Raw genomic sequence first — 17,456 nt, 5'->3', positions numbered from 1 at the left:
CAGTGAAAAACCCAGATTTAGATTCCATTGCTTGTTTTGGAAAACAAAAAGTTATACTCCCTATGTTTAAAGAAAACTCTTGTTAACTTCCAGTCTGACATTATTGCTATAACAAACACATTATTTATAAGCCAGCCTAGAAATAACTTTTGCTCAAACTTGGCAGAAAATTTATTTTGTTTTTTTTTAAGACAATATTGACTTTAGTTATTTTTGCTTGTGTACAGAATTAAAGAGAAAATCTTTGCATAATCTGACATTTTGATGTTAATATTTGGAAAGAAAGTAGTCTAGAAGTGGCTCTCAAATGAGGCCTGTAACCATTCTAGATTTCACACAGAAAAACTAGATGCCTGGGACACAGTCATACAGATTTAAGGATCCCTTTACACTTCTACAATTCAAGAGCTGAGAAGAGAGTAGTGCTGGCCTGTAAAGCCATCCATTGACAGTTGGGGACACTGAGCCTCAGGGAGTCTCATGATTTGGCTGTAAGCTCACACCTCGTGAGACGACAAGGAGATTTAGGACCCAGCTTTCAATTCCTAATGTATACACGTTCCATTACTTAGTAGGGTTAAAAAAAATCAGGCTTATTAACCTAATTTCCATTTTCAAAAGCCATCATTTCTAAGTACAGGTTGAGCATCCCAAACCTAAAAATCTGAAATCCAAAATGCTCTAATGAGCATTTCCTTTTGAGTGTCATGCTGCTGCTCAGAGAGTTTTGGATTTTGAAACATTTTTGAGTTTGAGATTTTTGGATTTGGACTGCTCAACCATTAAGTATAATGCACATATTCCAAAAATCTGAAAAAAAATGCAAAATACAAAACACTTCTGGTCTCAAGCATTTCATGTGAGGGTTACTCAAACTGCAATGGGATATTTTTTTTAAACATTCTTTTAAACCAAGGTAGTGGTTGTATTTAAAATACCTATCGTGCTTTGAAAGCATATTTTTTTAAAGTTCATTTTTGACAGAGACAACACAGATTTACAAAAAAACCCCAAAAGCTTAAAAATCATTGACGAAAAGGTAGCTCATTTTCAGACTTTAAATGGTGAGTAAAGTAATTCAGCAACCCAAACCAGTATTTCTTGAACCAGTCTTTAAAATTTTAAGTAATTAAAAATTTAAAGCCAAATGATACATATTTGTACTACCTTATGATTTAGAACTGTTACCATACTGCACTACATTGCGTCTTTCTCGCCATTTGAACCATTAATCACTAGGAAACCTCAAGAAACTCATAGCTGCTCTCTCCTTCACATGTGAAATTGATGGGTCATGGCTATAACCTGTTGCTACTGAGACTACAGTGGCGGTTCCCCAAGAAAAGCTAAGACTGTGTCCATGAATTAGACTAATACTAACAAGTGCAGTGCAACATGGATACATGAATAAAGAAATGACACAATACATTCTAAGTTAAAAAAATTTTATTACACACAAAAGATAAAAATAACATCTTACACATGGGGCATAAGGATTAACTTTGTTAATACATGTAAGCATTAGAATACAATTGAAACATCTGATAAATTTAGTTATTTTATTGTCATCATTATTTTATTGTTATTAGAATGATCACAACTTCCAGGTCAAAATAATTCACTGTCTTTTGAAGACCTGAGGGGTTTGTGCCCTTGGCTTTTGTCCAATGGCCTCATAAAGAAAGGACCATTTTTTTCAAAGTTATATCTACGATCATAGAAATGACTACACATATGACCTGAAATCAAAAACTTTTTATACTAGGTAAAAGCCTAATTATCCATATATTTAACTGAAGGAGAGCTACAAAGATAGAAGTAAGTCTCAATCAGGAAAATATTCAGAGATTCTGAACGAAGTAATACAATGTCTGGGATTGCTTCAAACTAAGCCAGTGGGAGGGGAAGGGAAGTGCAGAGGAGTGCGGTGGGAATGGATGGAGTGATAATGGCCATGGGTTGATAATTACTGAATGGATGATGAGTACGTGAGGGCTTATTAAGCTCTCTACTTCTGTATATGTTTGAAGCTTTCCATAATAAAACATTTAAAAAAAGAAATAACTTCTAATTGATAGCTGACTTAGATTCAATTTTTCAATGAAAAACCATGGAACTGAAAAAATTAGATTAAAAATTATATATATTTTTAATAATATATAAACACATATATACAGATATATTTATATATGTATATATGTATATTTAAAGCTATTTGTACACATATGTACATGTGTATATGCACCTAATTGAAACTATATTTGAAATATATATTTGTGTATATATGTGTACATACATATTTGAAACAGATTTCCACTGGTTTATAATTCAAAGTCTTTTATATAATACTATAGCAAACCTATTAGTATAATATATTCAGCATAGAAAGTAAAGGGTACCATCTGGTAAATTTTATATAATATATGTCCCTCTAGCTCTTTAGGTTAGTTATGTACTTAAGAGAGATTGAGGGAAATGTTATTATATCCCAAACATTGATTTTCTCTAATTTCAACTAGATAAGAAATCTCCATGTTACATCAATTGAATAATTTCAAGGCAGTTAGTGAAACATTATATAGAAAGGACTGACCCTGTTTGAGTCGGCCGGTCCTTTGTGAGAAAGACTGTTCCTCGGTCAGTCCCTGGGAGCCAGTGGTTTCTTCACTCGCTACCTGCACATTCAGAGTCACCTGGGGGAGCTTGGTAGTCATACAGATTCCCAGCTTCTACCCAAGACTTGCTGAATCAGAACTTTCAGAAGTAGGGTATATAAATTTGTAGTTTGAAATAGTTTCTTAGATGATTCCAGGAGTTAATACTCTTCCTGCTTTTCGTTGATTTTATTTTTTCTTTTCCTCACTTCTAATTCTCTTAAGAGTGCCTAGGGTTTCTGTTTTTTGTTTGTTTGTTTATTTTTAATTTTTTTCCACAACTGTTCTCACGGAAAGATGGGGAGGCTCAGGCAATGGGAAAGAGACAGGTAAGTGGCAGTAGTCATCTGTGTCAATGGATTATTAAAGTCAATATTGCTTTCTGCAGAAAAAGCAAAGGCCTAAAGGGATAAACATCCTAAGTTGTGGTTTGGTTATATGACATTTGACAAGTTTCTTAAATATTCTGAGTCTTAGTTTCTTTCATTCTTTAGTTGAGGATAATAAGGATCTCATCATCTAAATCACATAATTTTGGTGAGGACACAATGACAGAACACACGCACACCATGAGTGATTATGAGGGAAAGGTAAAAGCTGAGGATTTGGCCGTACGGTGTGAGAGGTCCCTAAACTTCACCCACCTCCAATGTGACCATTTGCTTGGCCATGGCTCTCTCCACTGCTTCATACATCTGTGTGTTCTGGATCCCCAAGCCACAAAAGATGACAAAAGCTTCCAGAAACTGTTCGTCATTTCGGTTGAAAGGCTTAACCTTGCCAGTATTCTCCTCCATCTTATTAACAAGTTGGCAAACCCCTATAACAATCCACGAAATTGAGCAAATGTTATTGTTGATTATCATAGTTTTTGTGGACTTTAACACACACACCCAAAGACTGTCTTATACTTTTCTCTTAGGAATGCTTGGTATGTCAAAATAAGCAAATTAACCCCCACAAATATAAGCTAGAGAAGTAAACAGAATTTATATGAGAACTAGTTTCACGTAGTTCAAAATGTACATTGCTGGCGTTCAAAAAATCCTAGAGTACTATTTTCTTCCAGACTCAGTCACGAATTTTAGATCAGTTAAGTCCCCAAAGACAATTTGTCCTTTGGAAACTAATTGGATTTTTGTACACTTGCCAAGAGAACAATTTTGATGCACATCAGAATTTTGGGTCAAACAGATCTCCTTTCCTTACTGAGAAACCAGAAGTTACACACACACACACACACACACACACTCACACACACAAACACACACACAGTTACATACAAAATAGAATGCAGAAAGGAGGCAACTGACATAAGCAGTCTCAAATTTCAAATCTACACCTCTGTATCCAACAGAATCAAATTTGCAGAAAACTTTTGATTCTGCAAATAATTATGCAAATAAAAATGACTACTTAGAAATAAAAGTTAAACATGTAGTCAATAAAAATGGAAGATTACATCAACATTAGGATAAATCTTTACTGAACTGGTTGTTCTATGAGTTTCTGAGCCTAGTGGTCTCTGTGAGGAGTGACCTCACAGAGGTCACTTTGACCCAGCCTACCTCTGTGTAAACAGTGTTGTTAAAGTCCTTATCACTTCTGTCTCTGAGTATATAATAACAGACTTCTACCACGTGCCCACTGTGGGATAGGCATGGTGCTAAATACTTTGGTAGACACATGATCTCCAGTCCTCACAATTTATTCTGTGAGGTAGATGTGACCATCCTCATTTTACAGATGAGGAAACTGAGTCTCAGAAAGTTACATCATTTGCTCAAAGCCACTTAGCTGGTATGCGTGGGTCTAAAATTCAATCCCCAGCTCAGCCTGCCACAAGGGCCACTCTCAACTGCCATATTACCTGTCAGATCATTGCTATCAGTGCCCTGGTTGCATCTTGCTTTGCCCACACCTTTGCTCATGCTTTTCCACAGGTCTGCACTGCTCCCCATTGCCTTCCCTCCTGCCTCACCAGTTGATCCCTATACCTCCTTCACAATGAGCTCCAGGAGGCCTCTAACTTACAGGTGAGGCAGGCATTTTTCTATTCCCTTAACATGACCAGTTGGTGTATCATGGTAAATTTTATTTCTATCTCTCTTTCTAGACTGTCACTATCTCGGGCTTAGAGTTTTATTTATTTTTTTCAGCTCCACTTCTTCAGCTGGCAAAACGCCTAGCATATAGTAGGAACTAAAAAAATGTTTTCTGAATTAATGAAAGAATGCAGAATTGCAGCTCTGACTGTAACTAGTTTCCCATGAAGACTATAATAGTCTATTATCCTTTATTTTTCCTGGAACACAAAAGGATTTCATAGAGTCTGGAAGACGGTTGCACATTAAGCCCCTTTACCACCATCAATGTTCACTTTCTTTACTTTTCATCCTATAAATGATCTGGACTCTCCTTTTTGCTCTTTTTGTTTGTTTATCTACTTTAAACAGTAAAGACATCTACATGCTTATCTATTTGCATTAGTGCTGCAGAAGTTACTTTATCAATTATTCCATAGTTGAGGGAAACTTTAAACAAGATATAATGAATTTGGGCACTGCAAGTAAAAGCCATATACTAAATGGCAATCAGCATTCATTATCTTAAATGTATATATCCTGTGTGTGGCAAAAAACAAGAACAACAAAAAGCAAAAAACAAACCAAGGGTTATGTCCTTCAACCTTTGTGGATCCCCAAAATATAAATATGGAACTGTTTATACAAGCTTCTGTCTCCCAAATCATATTTTCTTGAGAGTCACGTTTCATGCCCTTATCCTCACATCACAATGGAATTGCCTTTCAGTTTTACTAAAGTTTTCTCCTACTTGATAGCCTTTTTCATAAACAAGATTTTAAAAATTACTTCGTAAGAATTACTACACGTATAGCAAGAAAAGTACAACACAGAGGGGTTGAGATGTGAATAGCAGGCAATCTGCGAGGCTTATGACCTAGCTAAGTATCTCTCCAATGCAGCAGTTCAAATCTATGCCTTGGTCAAAATTCACTGAATGAATATATTAAGAATCATTAAATTATACCTTTGGAATTGCTCGCAAGTCCTTTAAATGGAATGTTATGTGTAGAAATATCAAGGTTCTGCTATAACAAATACAGCTCAGAGCAGAACATCTAAAGTATATCCATGTTATGATCTACCATTATAGATATAGATCCATAGACACAGAGTTAAGCTCTGGGGAAAACAACAACAACAGCAAAAACGGGTACTGAAGACAAATCATCCATCTAGGCATATAAATTAATTCTCTTTTCAAAGTGAAATGAACAGCCATATATAAATAGCATTCATGATAATCCCATTGATCTCTTTACACTCTTTGGAAAGTTTAATTCTATCAAGCAAAAATACCCATGTTAAAACAAAAAGTTATCAAGAAAAAGAGGGCTTATAACAAATGGGGTTCCCTGTTTAAGAAAACTAAAAACTGGCTCACGCCTGCAATCCTAGCACTTTGGGAGGCTGAGGCGGGTGGATCACGAGGTCAGGAGATCGAGACCATCCTGGCTAACATGGTGAAACCCCGTCTCTACTAAAAATACAAAAAATTAGCTGGGCGAGGTGGTGGGCGCCTGTGGTCCCAGCTACTGGGGAGGCTGAAGCAGGAGAATGGCGTGAACCCTGGGGGGCGGAGCCTGCAGTGAGCAGAGATTGCACCACTGCACTCCAGCCTGGCCGACAGAGCCAGACTCCATCTCAAAAAAAAAAAAAAAAAAAAAAGAAAACTAAAAACTTGGGCACATTTACAGATAAGAGTGTTCACAACTTCTTCCTTAAAGATCTGAAAGAGTAAGGAGTACAATAATGAAATTTAAAACTGAAATTTGAGATGCCACATTACTCATAAACTATACAAAGTCAAATCATTTACATTTAAAAATGAAATGTTTAATGCAAAACTAAAAATAAAAGAGAACCATTCAGCAAAAACTCATTAATAAGTGCAATCATAAAATAAAACAACATTCAAAAACATATTGGAGAAAACCAAGAAGTAGTGAAGTTAGACAGCAAACTATCAGTGTTACCTAATATTAATGAGTTCATAAAGTACTCAGAATGTGGTCATCACAGTAGGTCTGAGAGTTGGTTAGCATTGAAGGCACCTCTGGAAATTATGCTGAAGGGACTAGATGGCTTCTAAAATTAAACAGTTATATTTTCCTTTCCATAATTCCAGGGATCGGATGTTGTTACCAACCACAGTCTTCCTCCTGGCTCTTTGGCAGAACAGGGGGTAAATGCTTATACCCTGCTTGCAGTCTTATGTCCTCTTTGCCACATAACATGGACTCCAAAATTAGCATCCTGCCTTATTAAAATGTAAAACGAACCTTTATCATCTATCTTGCAAATACTTTTGTTTTTGCACTTTTCATTTGTCAATCATCTTAATTTAGAGAGGCTTTTGCTGTATAAAAGATTTAATTTTTTAAGGAGCCAAAATAATTATCCTTACGATATTCAACTATAGTGCCTTGCTTTTAAAAGAGGCTTCCTCATTTTATTATTATATATAAACCTATATTTTCCCTAGTACTTTTATAGATGTATTACATTTAATCTTATAATCCAACTTAATTTTTCCCCTAACTGCTATTGGAGTCTTATAACATCTGAATAGTTATCCATTCTCTGATGATCTGAATTGTCACCATATACTAAATTCATATTTGTTTCAACTATTACTTACTTTTTCCACATTTTAATATTTTTGAAATCAGTATGCATGTTATGGTCAACAGCTTGACATAGTAAATTGAAATCATATTTTACTTTCTTGGAGATACATAAAATGTTGTCTTTCATTCAAAAGTATCTTACTTAAAAATAATGAAATATGCCCTACTCTGTTATATACAATAATACAATTATATATGCCAGATTATGGGTCTACATTTAGACTTTCTGTTCTGTTTCATCAATCTTGGCATGTCTTTTAGCACCTATACCATACTTTTAATTATTTTACTTTTATATCATTTTAATTTCTGAATTAAATCTAAATTTAATTTCTGAAAGGGCAATAACCATCAGCTATGATTCTTTTTTACACCTCCAGTTGTAAGTATTATCAATGTTTGTAAATGTTGATCAGGAACAACCTCCCCACCCCCACCCAAATCTCACAAGGATACATAATAAAATTGATGCAAATCTAATCTGGGGAGACTTGATATCTCGTAAACTAGATTTCAATCATTTCAGAAATGTATTCACTTCTTAATGATTTTTAAGTCACTCAGAATTTTGTAGCTTTCCTCATATAGATGGCATATATTTCTGGCCAAGTTTATTCTTTGTTACTATAGTAAATGGGTTTTTTTTTTCCATTGTTTTCTAACAAATTTGTCTTGGCATATATTAAAGTTATTTCTCTTTAATAATTTGATAATTAGGCTTCTTATAAAACTCTTACTAGACAGGTACTTTCAGCTAATTCTTTTTGGGTTTTCCATTTAACACTAATATAATTTGTAAGTTATTTTATTTTGCCTCCTTTTTTTCTGTGTCTCATCTTATTTCAACATTGCCTCCCTTCTGATTGCTTTGGTTAGAATTTCTTTGGGCAATAGTTTGTTTTTTTTTTTTTAAATAACAAATTCTTTCTCAGTTACTCCCATGAACAATTCTAAAATCCTCTTGAGTTAGTATTGGTTATTACCAATTTTTATAGAAATTCTCCATTTCTCCAAATGTTAAGCCCTATTTGCTACACTGTAATATCAAGTATCTTTTAAAATGTCTTTGGTATCTGTAGTTACATTCCCTCTCTCATTACTATTTGCGTTTCTCTCTTAATATCCTCATTATCTGTTGGAGGTTTGTCTATTATTATTGTGTTTGCCCACTATCTCTTGTTTATTTCTTCTCATTTCATAAGTTTGTTTTTTCAATTTTTTCTTCTACTTTCTTTCTTCTCACGTATATATTTATTTGGGGAAGGCAGCAGAGTGAGAAAGAGAAAGGTGCTGTTTTTCTAATTTCAACGGTTGAATGCTTAGTTAAAATGTTTTCATTATTTCTTAATAATAATAAAATATTTAAAGCTACATAATTTCCTCTGAGTATAGCTTTGACCATGTACCTTCAGTTTTTACGTTATGTTGATAGAACAATTACTTTTCTAAAATGCTGTAATTTAATTATGACTTTTGATTTCTTCTTTGTCATTTAGGAGAATGCTTTTCAGGTTCTAAGTGAGTATTTTCCTTGCAATTTATCTTTTTATTATATATTAACAGTTTTAATGCACTGTGACCTATGAAAGTGGCCAACAATTCTGCTTTTCAGAAACGACTGACTTTGTGTTGCATATCATCAATATTTGATTTCTGACATATATTTGAGAATAATTTATATTTTTAAATTCTGAAACATGAAAGCAAAGCTATATATGTCAATTAAATCCACTTAATTTTTATCAATTCTAATGTTTCTTTATTTTTTTCTATATTTTAACACTGACAAGTATATTTCAGGCCCACTGTGATGATCATTTTGTCCATTTCTCCGTGTATTTTTAACAGCTTTAGTTTTTGTATGTCAATGATGCTATTTAGTTTATTAGCATTCACGGCAATTACATTTTCCTCTGTGAGTTTTAATTTTACTCAATGAAAGGTGATTCTTTACATTACGTTTTACCATATATTCTACTTTGTTGGATAGAAATATTGTTATCCCTATTCAATTTTTGCCCATGTTGTATAAAATGTGTCTTTATAAATGACGTATACTTCACAGGTTCCAGGAATTCCTTAGTGTTTCTGATCCACTAAAGACTACTTCTCTGTTTTCTAGTGCTACTAAAAAATTTTCCTTATTTTTGTCTTTCTTCAGTCAATTATTAAATCTGTAATACTTACATTGTTTTTATTATGTAGATCTTCACTTCTGTAATTCTAAACTATAATATCTTAATTCTATTTTTTTCTAGTTTTCTTCCACCTATTACTGCCTTTACACCCTACAGTCTTATTTCCTTGTGCTTATTATAACTAAGCATAATTTACAATTCTCTAATTGGAAAATAACCTGGATACTTTAAGTAATACAAGCAATGTATACCATGGAAGACAATGTACAATTATAAACAAATGAATAGTGATATTGCCAAGTGATAAAATTTAATATGAAAAGTAAAATGAAGTAGTAGTCAAACTTAAGCTGATATAACATTAGAATACTTATTTATGCCTTGGAATTCTACTGCAACACACAGATGAGCAGGTTATCTCTCCACGTATTCACCTATTTAAAGGTCCACCCCTGAGCAATTTATTAAATAAAGCCAAAATAAATTAACAGAGTAAGATAAGATGATGTGGTAGTGACAATCAATGATTCAAAAATTTATTAAGCCCTACTCAAAAAAACTCTGCAGGCATGCAGGTCTCCCAAATTTTATTGATAGAAAGGAACTAAAATGAGGCGCCATTTGGAGCATCGGAATGATGTAGGTGTTTAGCCAGTTCAAATAGGCTAACAGAACAAGTTTGAAAGTGTAAGAGACTTAGAAAATTCATTGTGGAAGGAAAAAACAGAACCTTCTTACAGTGTACGTGAGAAAGGATTAAGATAGTAACCAGTTGACAAATACATATTTCTTTCTCATATTTCTCTGTCAAACAATGTGTGGTACAGCACTGTAATTTTTATTTTTATGCTTTTATTTATTAACAAGGAGATGAAAAAGTAAGCTATTTAAAGTGGAGATGTTCTAAGTATCTTTTTTTAAAAAAATTTTTCAATGGGAATAGGACTAATTTCTGCAAAATTTATCCTGAAATTGGTATGGAAAAAATAGGCATAAAAATGTCTGGTAAATATGATATTGGAAAAAGGCATTTAGCATAATAAGCAGGGAAAACAATTAGTTAAAATAAATGAACGTTCAATGAGAAATATATTTCCTTAAAAGTAGTGGAAGCAAAGTAGTGGAAACACTTGTGTATTAGCCAGAGCACTAAGAAAACATTTGATAGGAAACAATACCTCAGGGAATAAATGTGATGAGACAGCAGGCCCCATACTGGTGTAATGTCTATAATTCCATCTAAATGTCAGTAATGGAAAAAATGAGAGGAAGGAAGAAGATTACAAAAAACACATGTGTCCGTCTGTCTTTCTGCACGTAACTCTATAGGGATTCTCTATTAGAATTACATAATAGTGGAATCTGGTCTATGACATGTAAGACAAATTATCCACACCATGACATTTTCCATGCTACAACTGTAGGTACATAAGTATAGTCCAGAAATCAAATTCTTAGTTTTGTCACCCTTGTAAAGCAGCAGGAACACTGGAAATTTTCCCCCTTATATTTGGGATCTACTTGAGAACCTCCCTTCACCCCACACAAAACCCGACTAGAGAAATCATTTCTTTCTCCTTTCTTTTTATGTACAAAGAATTTTTCTCTCCAAAATCTACATTTGCCTACTTTTGGCTCTGTCATCAAGTAGGGTGATACAAAATACATGCCAAGAGAAGTCTGATTGTTTCATTTTTTATTTTTTTGCTTACCTGTCTGACACAGTGACAGGATCACAGAATGTGAATTTTGAACAGATCTGAAAAGTTATTAAGTTCAACTCCAAAGAGGTGAGTAATGTGCCCATAAGTGTGGTTGAAGCTGAGTGGCGCTAACACAATGCTGTGAGTCCAACCCCCAGTCCAGCGCTCTTTCCATGTCGTCTAACTCGCTCTTATTTACCTTCACATAAAGTGACAAAGGGGCCTGATGCGTAACTTCCTCCAGCCACTCCCCACTCCCAGTTACTATTCCAAAGAAATGTTGCTGGGGAAAAGTGAAGATGTGACTTGATGGGGCAAGCTGCCACTCTGCCTTCCTTCCTGTGACAACTTACTAGTAAATAATACATTCCTTCTGGAATTTAATTTCACATTTTCAAAGGCCAAAGACAGCTTGTAGTAAATCTTTATACTTATAAAAAAGCATTTTAAACAGCATAACATTTATAATATAGTTTTCCCCTTGACCTCCCTAAGAAATAAAATTTTATAACATTTACTTGGTATCATATTGTAAGGCACCCTTGGCAGTTTTCTTTTATTGCTTATGTTAGAGATCTGATCAGTGACAATCTTTAAAAAAGATCTCAGATTCATTAGCCTCCACTTTTTTCTCTGAGAACTGTAGAAGAGTTGACTCAACAGCCCAGCAGGGGGTTGGCACGCTGGTTTCTAAGCGGCTTTAATGCACAATTCACCAGGGTCAGGAGCTGACCCTCAACCTTGTAGCTTAGGCACTAGATTAGCATACTGAAGACTGCTGGGGTGGAGTCACAGTAACTAAGTTGACAAGACTGATTTATAAAACCAGAATAGTATCAATGTTCAAAAAGAAACAGATCTGTCCCAGAAACAGAAGTATAAGCACCTGCAGCTCCAGCCCATTGCCTCAAGTCCAGTTCATACAGTAAGAAACAACTGTCAGGGCAACCAGTATATTTGAGAGGACATGAATAATGCATTCTCTTCCCATAAGCTAACCTACACTGGAAAAGAAAGTAATCAGTACAAGTTGGATTGGTGGGACTGGAATCAGAACAAGGGAAATTAGAGTCAGAGAATGTTGAATTGTGCTAAGCTGATGTATTCCTTTGACAATAAGCATGCATTCTAGGCAGACGGACTGGGAATTGGAAAGATATTACTGGCTATAATCTGATGCATCCATTGCACCTAGTGAAGGCTCACCATATGGTCAGAATACTCGATGCACACTGATACAACTCTTTATATCCATCTCTGTGTTAGGGACAAATGTTACTTTACTCTTGCACAGAACTTGGACAGTCACTTTTAATATCTGTCTTTTCTTTTTCTATTTTCATTACTGATACCTTCTGCCCCTTCTTTCTGACTAAAACTCTCATTCAATAAAATTACAGTCAAATCTTGCAACTGGAAAAGTATTCAGACTTTTAAAGTTATATTTATATATCTAAATGTTGCTCCATTAGGGTTTTAATTCTAAATTTAACCTTTAAAAAGTTATCATATTTTCTTTACTTCCAAGTTCCTAGGAGAATGTTAACAGTCCAGACCTTTTTCACTACATCAACCATGGATGATTGGCATATAAAATCCTACTTAACCTTTACATAACTGCAATACCAGGAAACAAATATGTCAATAAAAGGAAACATCATTCAATTTTTCTGAGAATGCATTCTTCCATCATTCCTGAAGTAGAGGTTTTTCTATAATCATGTTAAGAACATAAGCTCCTGAGGGCAGGAATTTCTGCTTTGTTCATCAATTTATCCCAACTGCCAAGAACAGTGGAGTGCTCAATAAATATTAAATGAATAAATAAATATAACCTATAAACTACATTCTTAAAAAAAGTCAACATCCAGGAAATAAGACTCTAAAACAATACACATTATCTACTTAATATCTCTTATACAGTCTACTAAATTCAATACATCATCAATCATTCTTAAACAAAAAATTCTGCTGAAATAGGATAATAATTACAAAAGTGCACCATAGTTTATAAGATATTTAACAAATGTCTGTTGGTATTTATCAATTATTTTGATTATTCTATCATTCCAATTTTTATCTTTTTAAAAACATTTTATTCTTTACATTTGAAAGAAAGTATAGCTAGGAATACATTTTTAAAAATAAGTTTAGAGTATAGGTTAAAGGAAAGGCTTTACCTATAACTTTATTCTTCTTTCCATTTTTTATAGGTGTACAAAGCAAACTTCTAATGCACTGCTGGTTTACATTTCCTGTATTTTCAGTCTAAACAAAAATAAAAAGAACAAAATAGCTAAAATGGTAAAGAGATTGATTTGTCCATTAGATGCCATATAAACTATATGATACATTTGAAAGCACTATAGATTCAACTTTTATGTTAGAGAACATTGGAAAGCAGAAAATGTATAAATTATAATGAAGTACACATAAATGCAATATAAAGCAATGTCTTTACTTTGTTAAAAATATCGGAATTTTTTTCACTTTAAACTTTCCAAGCAGCTTAATAATAAGTAAAATGTAAAAATAGGTAAAAAAAATAAGTAAAAGTACAGTATCTACTATACTAGTGTAGTAAATGCCCCAAATAATTTAACAAGCGGGGCAGAATCTAAATACCACCTAAAATGCACCGTGTTACAAACCTGTCCTTTAGTAATACCACTGTTGCTATTGCTATATTGCTAAAGTTCTAACAATGTCTCCAAATAACACCCAAATAACAAAATCATCCAAATAACAAAATCAAGGCAGCTGCCTCAAAGTGCAATGCTTTCCTGAAAAGGTGGAGAAAATACTATAATACAAATTTTTCAGTGTCTGAGAACCAGATATTTGTAGCTTTGAGGTCAAGAAAAACAGACATCCATTTTCCCAGAGCTACTCACTATGGGAGATTACCAATTGCGTCAGTTCAAACCACATGGAAACTAATTTTTGCAAATAAGACAAAAACTCTAGCAATATTATCTAAGGAATGTCATTGACATTATGTAGGTAATAGCTAAATTACTTCAAAAATAGTACAGTAACTTATTAATAGACATTTAAAAAGGTGAAAAAAGTACAAAGAAAAATACCCAAGTACAGCTCTCAATAGATGTTATCATCTATTTTATTCTCCTTCCTCAGATGAGGGAAAGCACAGATCATTCCTAAACAGTCAATTCTAGAGCCAGTCCTTCAGTTCAAGAATAACTGTAAGTACAGATGTGATGGGAAAACAGCCTTCTAGCTTCAAGTCTAAAACTGAGTTACTTACTGTCCAGGGAAATCTTTTATCCTTACTGACATCTGGGATATTAAGTGGTTCCATAGTATTTTTGACATACTGAGCATACATGTAATTGATTTTGTTTGCATCATGTTCCCTGTGAAAATAACAGATATGAGTTCCCTCTTGCGCAGTTAAAAAAAAGCATGGGCAAACAGTTAAATAAATGATTAAGGGAGAAAAATACCAGCCTTAAATTATAAGGCATATATACTTCTTTGGAAAATGCAGCTTTAAATGTGTTTGATGATTTACAACCTTGTCAGTTACTATAATTTAAATGTTTTGAAAAAACAAAATCCCACAATTTTTCAATAATTTTTTAAGTGTGAATGGCCTTATTCTCATTGCAAATGGGCATGGTGATTTTTGGTGTCATTTAATGTAAACTCATATGTCCCTTCATATCTTATTATTTTCCAATCAGATTATGGAATGCCAAAGGTCTAGTGCTTGTTTTACTTCCTCATTATTTGGTTTCTCTATCCATCCCAATAAAACAGTATTTTACACATTTTAAGACCAAGGGAAAAATCAAACAGCTTAGAAAAAATTTTTAAAGCTCTTCTCTCTAGTTAAGTCTATTTTCTTTCTCCTTCATTTTGTCGTGTCTTCCTTAACATCTTTCCCTTTGTTCAGTTTCCTCTCTACACCTTTTTTCTGCCTTGAGATGCTTTAAGATACTTTTAAAATTAAAAATTTATCTTCCTCAAGAAATTTGTATGAACTTAACAATATTTTTAACAGTTATGTTTCAGTCTCTTGCTTAACAGAGTGAACATGAAAGATTAATCTGATGGCAGGGGGTACAGTGTCAGTGCAAGGGATGGAAAACAGAATGGAACATGTTTTTTCATCAGGAAACTCCGTATGTTCCCTTGTGGTGATGATAAATTCAACAAAGAGGGTCAGGTTATGGAAATGTACTCTATCTATAAGGACATGCTTATTTTAATTGTAGTATCACTAAAGAAGTAGGAAAACCTAACAATAGTAGACATTTCAAAATAAAATAGTTGGCCCTCTGTACCCACAAGTCCACATCTTTGGATTCACCCAACTGCAGTATCGAAAATAAGCCAAAGAAAAAATAAATAAATAAAAAGTAACATAAATTTAAACAATAGTCCAACACAACAATTATTTAAATAGCATTTATATTGTATTAGGTATTATAAGTAATATAGAGTGGATGTGCATAGGTTATAGGCAAATACTACATCATTTTATACAAGGGACTTTAGTGTCTGAAGATTTTGGTATCCATAGGGGTTCCTGGAACCAATTTCCCAAGGATACTGAGTGACAACAGCATATATCTCAGGAAAAATGTCCACTTGTTCTAAGTTTCCAAAGTTCCAATGTTCTGCCTATCTTCTGTCCTTCCCACCCAACCTGCCCCAGCTGCTTCTTGGGACAGTGGTTTCATATGGCGTCCTTCAGTGCTAGTGATTCCACGAAGATTCCTGAACTCTGTGGCCTTGTTCCTGGTCAAAATATTTCAGTCTTCCCTTTGTTGTAAATTTTACTTTAAGTGTAATTTGGTCAACCAAGTACTGACCACTTGTCTAGTATTATGTATACATGAAAAAGAATGAAAAGGAAATGACAGAGGAGTGACATAATAGTAAATGAACTTTAAATTGAGTATTTCTTAAGACTAGACTGACAGTCTGCGAAGGCATGCCAGTTATCATACACATCAGACCTAATACACTCCTGAGGTCCTACTTCATACGTATTATCTAGGTGACACTCAAGAAAAGGTTATATAAATGCAGGGTTTAGTTTAATAAAACAATGTTTAAAACTACAAATATTTTATAAATAGCAACAGCCTAGAGAGAAGAAAATAAGAAGCTATAGTGAAAAGAAGAAAAATGAAAAGGTGACCACCAGGAGAATGAAGTATATTGGAGAAGTAAGTATCCTTGTAAAATCTCTTTTAAAATGATAATCAGCATTTCAGTAACTATTATTATTCTTATCATCATCATTATTTTAAGAGTAGGAGCCAGGAAAAAATCCAAAATGGTTAAGCAATTTGTCAGAGATCATAAATTCAGACTTACACTAGTTAATATAGAGAAGGAGTAGAAAAACTACTTCTAAATCAATAAATACCTGATACCTTATTTAACTCCTTGAAATTTTTAGGTTTTCCTGATGGCTACTTTAAGTGAAAAATGAGCATTAGATTTATTAAAGTTACATGATACTATGTTTGTTTCTTACTCTATAAGAAATGTTGATAAATTTTTAGCTCCTGAACTCAATAAATACAGATTGAATACCTTCTCCATCAGAGGCACCCTTAGCAGTATATGGGAGACAAACGTACGTAGGTTAGTAACTGTCATAGGAGCTTACAATCTAGTAGAAGACTGAAACAGAATGAATAATGTGTTCAAATTACATGGACTATTTGGGTAGAGTCTAGTGCAGAGACTGCCAGTTGTCCTTCAATAATTCTCCTCCCCTTCTGTTTGTCTGGACATATATGGCCACCCAGAATAAAGACCACATTTCTCAGCCACCCTAGTGGCTTAGTATTGCCATCTGGCTAAGTTCTAGACAACAGGATGTAAGAGTAAATGTCTGTGATGGCTTCTAGTAACCTTCCTAAGAGACAGGTGATACATGCTGTCTGTCTCTTCTTTCCCTGTCCCCCATCCTACTGTTTAAAATGTGGATATAATGACTGGAGCTGCATCCTTGACCCTGAAGGAAAGGGCCATATCCTAGGGATGTAAGGTAGAAAGTCCAAAGGTGTCTTGGTCCCTAAGGCCTTTGTGGAGCAGAGCTACAGCACCAAGCCTGAGCTGGCTACCTCTGGGCTTTTACAGGAGAGAGTAATAATACTGTGTTCTTGTTTAAGCTATTTTTATTTTGGGTTTTCATGATCCACAGTTAAGCCTAATCCTAAATGATACAGTGTAACAATGCAAGCACCACACATGTGGAGAA

General features: G+C 34.0%; 1 protein-coding gene across 2 annotated transcripts in view; it reads right to left on the bottom strand.

The window, feature by feature from the left end:
* PDE5A (phosphodiesterase 5A) overlaps positions 1–17,456 on the bottom strand; it is a 140,073-nt gene that overhangs the window by 45,421 nt on the left and 77,196 nt on the right. For both annotated transcript variants that reach the window (XM_003271321.3, XM_003271322.3), the window contains exons 8-10: positions 14,478–14,586; positions 13,390–13,477; positions 3,299–3,474 (exon numbers count right to left, since the gene is read on the bottom strand). In XM_003271321.3, coding sequence (XP_003271369.1) covers positions 3,299–3,474; positions 13,390–13,477; positions 14,478–14,586 — 373 coding nt within the window. The remainder of the gene's footprint in view (positions 1–3,298; positions 3,475–13,389; positions 13,478–14,477; positions 14,587–17,456) is intronic.

This window comes from Nomascus leucogenys, chromosome 7b (assembly GCF_006542625.1).
Source record: "Nomascus leucogenys isolate Asia chromosome 7b, Asia_NLE_v1, whole genome shotgun sequence".
Taxonomy (NCBI): Eukaryota; Metazoa; Chordata; class Mammalia; order Primates; family Hylobatidae; genus Nomascus; species Nomascus leucogenys.
Note: the sequence above shows the minus strand (reverse complement) of the source record. Positions and strands in the feature narration are given on the sequence as shown.